Here is a 10365-nt window from a genome sequence, read left to right on the forward strand (position 1 = left end):
GGCTTTATTGGAGGTGGTGTTAATGAAGCGTTGGCACCAGCACACACACATACACCAACGATGGCACATAAAAACACAGACAGGTTTTTACACGCTCTGGACCTGAGGGACACCTCGCAACCTACCTGTCCTACTTCACTTACAGGAAAATCAATAAATCCCCTCTCTATATCTCCTCCGTTTTATTCGGCCTTCCTCTCTGTTGTTTGGGGGTTTAGGTGCCCTGTATCAGCAGTGTGTGTTGAAAACTGGTGTTGATCTCGCTGTATTCAGTTTCAGTTTATGTAGTGTGTGTGTGAATTCAGCAGGGTTTGTTGTTGTGGTGTGTGTGTGTGTGTACAGTAAGTGTGTCAGCTCTCAGCTTCATGAGAATCACGATGAGTGATGGAGAAAGATCTGCTGAGCTGCTGTACTAATCGAGCTTCTGGAACAACAGGTGTTATTAATAATGCTGAATGTAAAGAAGTTTTTATATTTTCAGTTGTACAAATTATAATATATAACACTTATTTTATGTTTAGTATATTACTTTGTATTTGTGCCAAAATAGCTAGCAACTTATTGTGTGTGTGTGTGTGTGTGTGTGTGTGTGTGTGTGTGTGTGTGTGTGTGTGTGTGTGTGTGTGTGTGTGTGTGTGTGTGTGTGTGTGTGTGTGTGTGTGTGTGTGTGTGTGTGTGTGTGTGTGTGTGTGTGTTTGTTTTAGCAGGATTGTAATTAAAATTGTATTGAAGTCCGTTGAATTGTTTTTATTCATTTATTGTTTAAAATAATTCTAAAACAATTACAAAGTGTTTTAAACTTTATTCAGGCATTTTTGGGTTTGCGGGGGGATGCAAAAGGAAGACATTAAAAAACTTGTTGATCTAAAACAATTTTCACCCAGAAATTGCTAACGAATTTAACAAATTATCAAAAGGAAACAGCAGGTTACATTGAATTAAATGTTATTTACAAAATAGTAATACTAATAATATTGTACAACCCTTAAAAATGGTTATTATAGTATCATTGAGATTTTGTTTGCTTTTTATTTTATTTAAAACAGTTAAGTATTAAATATTATTTTGTTATCATATTTATATTTTTTATTATCATTTATTAGTTTTTATTTTAAAAAAAAATGTCATCAAGTTAAACAACACGACTGAGAAATGTTGCCTTGGCAGTCCAGTTATAATAATAATAACCAAACGGGGGGAAATCACAGTGCATCGCCTTTCGCTTGTTTGCGTCTTAAAAAAAAAATACTTTTAGCACTTCACATACTGTTTTGTAGACTAAAAATAAAGAAGGATTTAATTTTGACTCATCTTTTCAACTTAGCTGGAAAATATTTCGAAGTTTCAAGCCCTGATTTGTGCCCTGACTGTGGGAAATGTCAGGTAACTAGATGAAGTCTGTTTTTAATAATGGCATGTGTATGGATGGTTGTTCTGTACAATCTGTCTGTTCCCTCATTGTGTTTCTGGCTCTGCTCTGAGCGCTGGGGACAGAAAGATGCTATTACTGCACTGAAGCCATACATTTGGGTCAGGTGTGTGTGTGTGTGTGTGTGTGTGTGTGTGTGTGTGTGTGTGTGTGTGTGTGTGTGTGTGAGAGAGAGAGAGAGAGAGAGAGAGAGAGAGAGAGAGAGAGAGAGAGAGAGAGAGAGAGAGAGAGAGAGAGATCAGTCTGGCAGATGATCAGAGAAGTCTCTCTCTCTAAGAGCTCTTTCACCGTTTCACTCTGACGTTCTTATTTAACACACATCAGGCTGCCACTGTCAGATCCTGTCTACACACACACACACACACACACACACACACACACACACACACACTGCAAACAGAGTTGACTGCATTTATAAACGCTGGAGCCCAGATCAAAGCGTCCTATAGCATAGTTCCCACAATGCTTTGTTCGTGTTCAGCATATTTAAGTGACAAAGTTTATTACAAAATGAAAATAATTGTTAGTGTTTTCCCCAGCATTTTTTTTTTTTTTTTTTTTTTGCTGATTTTAAGCATTTTTTAAAAATCAAAAGATAAATCCTAAGACGTCATGGGTTAAATTGTATAACTTCATAGTTATGTTCAATACATTTTTATTCGGCTAGAAAAAAGAATTAGTCAGAAGGTTTAGGATCCCATAATTAGCTCAGATATTTAATAAACAAAAGCACAGAGCGATGATCAGCTTTATGACTGGCAGATGTTGTGAAACTGCGGAGGATTCTGGGAGTTCTGCGGGAACACGTCACCTGTTGAAAAGCTTATTAGCGACGAGAACTGACTTGACAATTCAAATATCCCACTGTAGAAAAGTAGAGAACCCGACACACTTTGTTCAGGACTGCAAAGTGGCATTAATTTCACACTGTTCCGCATCAAACGCACTGTCTCACACACACTCCGGAGAAATGAGTGTGTTGGACACCGGCGACCGGGGTAATAAACATGAAGGGTGGCGCGTCTGAGAGGGAACTAATGATAGCCGGGGTGAACAAAAGTAGAAAGAAAGTGGCTGTCGTAAGAACTCGGTTTCCTCATCATTACTGGAGAGAGGGAAACAAAGACGCATCTGTCTCGAGACCTTGAGAGAGGATCTGTCATGAGCAGCTGAAATTATGATGCAAAAAAGATGATGTGATGTTCGCTATACTTCCCCGTCTGGATCTGAAGAAACAGTAGATGAGTGGAGCTGTGAGGAAGAGTGGGTTCACACGGGCATGTAGAGAGAAAGACTGCCCTCTTGTGTGGCCTTCCGATGCTGCATGAATATGCATTTGTGCCATACTTGCGTCATACACTGGTATTGTAAACATAATGATGTTTCAGGGCTCGTTTAGAAAGCTCCACAGAGCCAAAGTGTCTGCAAGTTTTGCGGAAATATATGATAAATGGCTTACCTACATAGTGCTGGTAACTCAAACTATTTAAAGATATTTGCTAATTGTGATAAAATATCATTTCATATTGCCTTGGCAACTACCTAAAGAAAAAACAAAAAAACAAAAACTGAAATAAAGAATAAAGTAAATCTATTTTTTTAAAATTAACTAATAGAAATGGCAAAAGCAATAACAATCCTCAACTTTTAAATTACCTAAATTACCCTGACCGTTTAACAATTTTTGGTCCCACTATGTACTAACATTGAAACTAATAATTTGATACAATGGACTTATTGTGTACATATATGTTTTTACATTGTACTTATATTTTTAAAATACCTGCTTGTAATTACAGCGGTAATCAATTTATGTAATTACATTTGTAAATGCACTGTTGACATGTCCCTTACACCTTAAACCACTCTTAAACCTACCAAACCTATGTGACACTGAAGACACTGAAAATTCATATTGATCACAGGAATAAATTACAGTTTAAAAAATATATTCAGATATAAAACAGTTTTTAAAACACACACACACACACACACACACACACACACACACACACACACACACACACACACACACACACACACGCGCGCGCACACACACACACACACACACACACACTTATAATACTGTCCCACAATGCAGTTAAATTTACCTTCTATTTATATTGTGAAGGGAAATAATTGTAATAATTAATACTAATTGCTGATGAATATGAGAGCTGTGGCATATAGTCAGTGATTTTGTGTGTGTCAGTTGGTGTTTTGCAGGGACTGTAAGGACGAGTATCACGAGGGCTCCTGCACACACACGATGGCCACAGCAACAGGACGTGCCCTACAGGTGAGAAACACACACTTTTAATATTACTTCATCACATATGCATGAGCACCGTTCAATTTATGTTGGCCAGATATCATCAGTCATCTCTCTTCTGGGTTGAGCAGCCTGAGATTATAGTCATAAGAGGCTCAGTGCAGGACAATGCCTGCAAGCCATTCACAAATCACCTGATTCATGAAAGAACCATAGAAGAGGAGGAAGAAAGCTCAAATCTGCCTGTGCTGTGTTTGATCCCTGCTCTACTGTGTGTGTGTGTGTGTGTGTGTGTGTGTGTGTGTGTGTGTGTGTGTGTGTGTGTGTGTGTGTGTGTGTGTGTGTGGTGTGTGTGTGTGTGTGTGTGTGTGTGTGTGTGTGTGTGTGTGTGTGTGTGTGTGTGTGTGTGTGTGTGTGTGTGTGTGTGTGTGTGTGTGTGTGTGTGTGTGTGTGTGTGTGTGTGTGTGTGTGTGTGTGTGTGTGTGTGTGTGTGTGTGTGTGTGTGTGTTTCAGGGTTATGTTGTAGATGAAGAAGCGGCTCGTCTTGCCCGCTGGGATCAGGCCTCACAGGACACTATAGCCCAAACCACTCACCCCTGTCCCAAATGCCAAGTTCCCGTGGAAAAGAACGGTACGGATGGGACCTTTTACATTTCTCTAGTTTCTCTGGGGCTTTTCAGAATACAGCACTACCATACTGCTCTTACTATTACTATTACTGACTACTTACAGTGCTGGGTAGTCACTGTTTATATGTCATCTGTATTACATAATCAGATTCCAAAAGTCGCCATTAAATGGATTATAATCAGATTATATTATCTAAAATGTGTACTAATTATAATTTCTGTCATGTAATATGTAATCAGTATCAGACTACAGTTTATAAGTAATCTACCCAGCACTGCTAATGCACAGGCTAGCCTCATATTTCATTTCTGACAGGAATGAATATGAGGCTGTGAGGGATAGAAGTGCAGTGTGTTCAATGGTTCGGACTGTTGTTTAACAACATAACGATTGTTTAGCTAATCTTTTCAAGGAGAAAAAAAACTTGCAGTAAACAAAAACTTCATGAAATGATGTGAGTCTGTTATACAGACTGTTATACAGTGCATGCTATTGTAAGAAACTATACGTCTATCCCCCATTGTTGATAAAAATAAGCATTTTAATTTTACATTATGCATTTTAATATGAAAGGGACTTTTTTTGGTTTGAACAGATTTTAATTTATTTTGAAATCAAACAATAATTTGTGAACCACCTGCAGTACCGCTACGGACACCTAGGGGTCGCAAACCCGCTGTTAAAGAGCCCTAATCTAAATGATTATCCACAATGTGCAGTATACAGAGCACACTGCATGAAATACTGTATCTCACAATGGAATTTTTAATATACATTCACCAGCCACTTTATTAGGTACACCTTGCTAGTACCGTATTGGACCGCCTCTTGCCTTGAGAACGGTCTTAATTCTTCATGGCACAGATTCTACAAGGTGCTGGAAACATTCCTCAGAGATTCGGGTCTATATGGTCATGATCGCATCACACAGTTGCTGCAGATTTGACGCTGCACATCCATGATGTGAATATCCCGTTCCTCCACATCCCAAAGCTGCTCTAGTGGATTGATATCTGGTCACTGTGGAGCCGTTTGAGTAAAGTGAACATGTTCAAGAAACCAGTTCGAGATGATTTGCGCATTGTGACATGGTGTGTTATCCTGCTGGAAGTAGCTATCAGAAGACTGTACACTGTGGTCATACAGTAAATGAATGGACATGGTCAGCAACAACAATACCCAGGTGTGCTTCATTGGTACTCAGGAGCCCAAAGTGTGCCAAGACAATACCATTACACCACCAGCCACAGCCTGAACCACTGATACAAGGCAGGATGGATTCATGCTTTCATGTTGGTAACGCCAAAATTTTGACCCGACCATCTGAATGTTGCTGCAGAAATCGAGACTCATCAGACCAGGCAACATTTTTCCAATCTTATATGAGTCTGTGTGAATTGTAGCCTGTTTCCTACTCTTCTGCAGACCTCGATTGAGATGAGCGCTTATTTGAGTTAATGTTGCCTTTCAACCAACTGAACTAGTCTGGCCATTCTCCTCTGACCTCTGACATCAACAAAGCATTTTCTCCCACAGAACATCTCGGTTATGTATGTACGTATTCGAGAATTAAAAAACGAGCCAATGGCAAGGAAATGCCATGGGTCTGCGGAATTTGCATAGCATAACTCCGCCCCACCTCATGGGTATATAGGGAAGTACGCTGGCAACATGCATATGTTTCTTCGCTGGGAGCCGTGACTGAACTCAGGTCGTTCCAGCGGTACAGCGGAAGTGGCAGGGAGACGTAACGTCCCTCAGGGAACGAGGGTTACATACGTAACCGAGACGTTCCCTTTTGTACCAGCACGGACGAAGGACTCCTACTTAACACAGGAATACCAATGGGAACCATATCTCAATGGATATATGCAATTAGTGCCTGCCCGAAGGAGAGGGGGACTTGCAGAATACACATATGACCCGGAGGGGGGCTGCATATGGAAAAACACTGGGGTGTCCAGCCCGCAGGGTGGAATGTTTCAACCCCAGGGGTGGCTTGCTGAGGGAAAGACACATGCTCAGAGAGGCTTACAGTGTAAATACACATGTGGGGGTTGCCCAGAGGGGGAACCATGCACATGGCAGCACCTAGCCAATCGCAAAAGCTTCCAGAGGCATAACTCTGGCGTTGACCTCAACAGTGCTGGAGGAATTTATGGCTTCCCGGGGAGGCTCACCTGAAGAGAATATCGCACGTATCCAGCCCGTGGAGTGGAATAGCGAGCAAGCGAAGATACCCTAGGCAGATCCTAGTACCAGCTGGTTGAAGCGAGTACATGAGAGGACACTGGCTCTACTCAGAGATTGTAGAATCTAGCGAATGTGTTAGATGTCACCCAGCCTGCAGCTCTGCAGATGTCTGTAGCGAGGCGCCATGCGCTAGAGTCCAAGAGAAAGCCACAATCCGGGTGGAGTGGGCCTTCACCCCAAGGGCGCATGGTTGACCTTGATGCTGGTATGCCAAAGCAATGGTGTCCACTAACCATTGAGACAACCTTTGCTTGGAGAGAGCCTTTCCCTTCAGCTTCCCACCACAACAGACAAAGAGTTGGTCTAAGGTCCTAAAACACAGCATTCTGTTTACGTAAGCACAGAGGGCGCGTACTGGACAGAGCAGTGCCAAGGCTGGGTCTGCCTCCTCCAGGGGCAGCGCTTGCAGGTTCACCACCTGATCTCGAGAGGAAGTGGTGGGAACCTTGGGCACGTATCCAGGCCGGGGTCTCAGGATCACGTGAGAATAGGCCGGCCCGAATTCCAGGCACGCTTCGTCAACCGAAAATAACTGCAGGTCCCCTACCCTCTTGATGGAGGCCAATGCAACCAGGAGCGCTGTCTTAATTGACAGGAACTTAAGCTCCACTGATTGCAGAGGCTCAAAGGGAGCACTCTGCAGGGCAGTTAAAACCACTGAGAGGTCCCAAGAGGAAACGAGAGGAGGGCGAGAGGACTCCTCTCAGGAACCTGATGACCAGGTAGAGCTTTCCCACGGACTTACCTTGGACTGCGTTGTGATGTGCGGCGATAGCGCCAACATACACTTTCAGGGTGGAGGGAAACAGCCTTCGCTCCAACCCATCTTGCAGGAAGGAATGCACGACACTGATTGGGCATTTTGTGGGATCTTCTCGGCAAGAAAAGCACCAGTTGACGAAGAGGTTCCACTTCAAAGCGTAGGCATGTCCGTGGACAATGCTCTAGCGGAAGTGATGGTAGACACCACCGCTGGTGGTAGGGTACTCAAACCTGCCTCGTCCCGTCCAGGAGCCACATGTGGAGGTTCCAAAGATCGAGTGTGCATTAGGGTGCCTCGTCTCTGAGAAAGGAGGTCCTTCCTCAGAGTAGTTGTCCAGGGAGGTACAAGTTTGGAGAACCAGGACGACAGCTCGGAGTAACTGGTACTCGGTGCGTGCCATGATGCCATGCCCACCTCGGGACTCGATCGCGAAGCCAGAGCTGAAGCGGTCTCATATGAAGCAATCTGAGCGGCGTTGCTGCAGCTGTGGATGCCATATACCCCAGGAGCCTCTGAAATAACTTCAGTGGAACCGCACTCTTGCCTTCGAACTATCTCAGGCAAGTCAGCAGTGACTGCGTGCGCTCGCTCGTAAGCTGCGCGCACATGGCGACCGAGTCGATTTCGATACCGAGAATAGAGATATATTCTGTATAGGGCAAAGTTTGCTCTTCTCCCAGTTGACCCGAAGCCCCAGACGAGCTAGGTGCCGGAGCACTAGGTCCCTGCGTTCGCAAACCTGGTCTCGAGAGTGAGCTAGGATCAGCCAGTCGTCGAGATAGTTCAGGATGCGAACCCTGTGAAGCTGTAGCGGCACAAGGGCTGCCTCGACGACCTTCGTGAAGACGCGAGGAGACAGGGCTAGCCCGAATGGGAGAACTGGTATGCCCGCCCCTCGAAAGCAACTCGAAAACGCTGTCTGCGCGTCACGACTCGCTGGAACGCGCCGTCACACCAACACAGACTGGAGAGCTGCTCGGCTCGAAGAGTGAAGAGAGATGAATCATCTCTCTTTGGCTTTTGGAGTGAAGAATGCTCTTGGCTCCGAAGCGAAAACATATCTGCATGTTGCCAGCGCACTTCCTTATATACCCACGAGGTGGGGCGGAGTTACGCTATGCAAATTCCGCAGACCCATGGCATTTCCTTGCCATTGGCTTGTTTTTTAATTCCTCGAAGATGATAGGCTTTCTAAGCGAAACTCCATTTGTTGTCACAACGTAACTCGTTGTGACTACGAAAGGGAACTGGATATTTTCTTTTTTTCTGGCCATTCTCTGTTGCGTGTGAAAATCCCAGTAGATCATCAGTTTCTGAAATACTCATACCTGTCCGTCTGGCACCAACCATGCTATGATAAAAGTCACTTAAATCACCTTCCTCATTCTGATGCTTAGTTTGAACTTCAGCAGATTGTCTTGACCGTGTCTACATGCCTAAATGCATTGCGTTGCTGTCATGTGATTGGCTGATTAAATATTTGCGTTAACAAGCAGTTGAACAGGTGTACCTAATAAAGTGGCCGATGAGTGTATATAAATATATACAAAAATGGTTAATTCAGCAAATTGCGTATAGTTAATGCCAGAAATATAAATAGTCATATAAATATAGATATGGTCATGTGAGAATGTGAAATGTTTTGCATTATATACTGAATACTGTTTCACATTTAAAAAATATGAAAATAAGCTTGGTTATCTTTGTTTTTATTTTTACACCTGAAGAGTGTATCATAATGATGCTGTTATCTCCTTCAGTGCAGATAATGATCCTCTCGTCGTGTGTTGTCATGATCTTCCTCAGGTGGCTGTATGCACATGGTGTGTCCGCGTCCACAGTGCAGGTTTGAGTGGTGCTGGATCTGTCGTGTGGAGTGGAACAGGGAATGTATGGGAAACCACTGGTTCGGATGAAGACTTGTTCTGGATACGCTCTGAAACTCAGGGAATGGAACCAATGGGAAACCTTGCAGGACACTGTTCAATCATTATCACTGTTGTGAGGTACATATCATGAAATGCTGCTGACATTCAAAGGTAGTTGTGGTAACCACAAATATTTTGGGTGCGATGGAAAAAAAATTCTAGTGTTATTAAAATGTTTGAATGAAATCCTGAGTCGTGTTTTTTATTTTATTTTTTTTAAGTCATTAATTTCCAACATATTTAATTTGCTAATGGCAGTGTTGCTGTATTTCTGAGTCTGACTACACTCAATAACCACAATGAAAGTTTTCACCAATCCAGCTTTGATTGTTATGCTATCCTGATCAGATCTAACATTCAAAATCTAGCAGTGGTATACACCATCGTCCAACGGTTCGGGGTCGATAAGATTTTTTAAGATTCTTAAGTATTTTATGCTCAACAAGGCAACTGATTGATAAAAAATAAAACGGTAAAAACAGTAATAATGTGAAATATTATTACAATTATTTATTATTTTTTTATTATTAGGATTAATAGAGAGATGTATCATCTTGTTTCCGATGGGACCATAGCATACTACGTAACACAATCATAACATAACAAAAACAAAACAAAATTACAATTAACAGTACATCAACATATAAACAACAAAACACAAACAATAATGAAAATATTACACCACCAAGTTATCAGAATAGACAATAATAAATACACAACAAAATATACAGTGAATACAATTGTATATTGTAATACATACACACATACATATACATATAAACCAGGGTAAATAAATCAATATAAGCATAATCAACATAAAAACAGTGACAGTTTCAATTATATCATAAGAAGTCTACCAATTAAAACTCTTTCCTAATTTAATATGTTTTAAAATGTAATTTATTACTGTGATCAATCTAAGTTTTCAGGATCATTACTCCAGTCTTCAGTGTCACATGATCCTTCAGAAATCATTCGAATATGCTAATTTGATGCTCAAGAAACATTTTCTGATTATTATCAATGTTGAAAACAGATGTGCTGAATAAAAGTGAAATGTATTAGTGAAAACTACTGAACAGCATTGTAT

At 41.9% G+C, this 10365-nt stretch overlaps 1 protein-coding gene across 1 annotated transcript in view; it reads left to right on the top strand.

Moving 5' to 3' along the window:
• The window catches only part of prkn (parkin RBR E3 ubiquitin protein ligase), a 175050-nt gene extending 165592 nt beyond the window's left edge, over positions 1 to 9458 (top strand). The window contains exons 10-12 of the mRNA XM_079634640.1: positions 3642 to 3728; positions 4215 to 4332; positions 9154 to 9458. Coding sequence (XP_079490766.1) covers positions 3642 to 3728; positions 4215 to 4332; positions 9154 to 9263 — 315 coding nt within the window. The 3' untranslated portion in view covers positions 9264 to 9458. The remainder of the gene's footprint in view (positions 1 to 3641; positions 3729 to 4214; positions 4333 to 9153) is intronic.
• Positions 9459 to 10365: the final 907 nt, after the last annotated feature.

Source organism: Phoxinus phoxinus (genome assembly GCF_949152265.1).
Source record: "Phoxinus phoxinus genome assembly, chromosome: 14".
Taxonomy (NCBI): domain Eukaryota; kingdom Metazoa; phylum Chordata; class Actinopteri; order Cypriniformes; family Leuciscidae; genus Phoxinus; species Phoxinus phoxinus.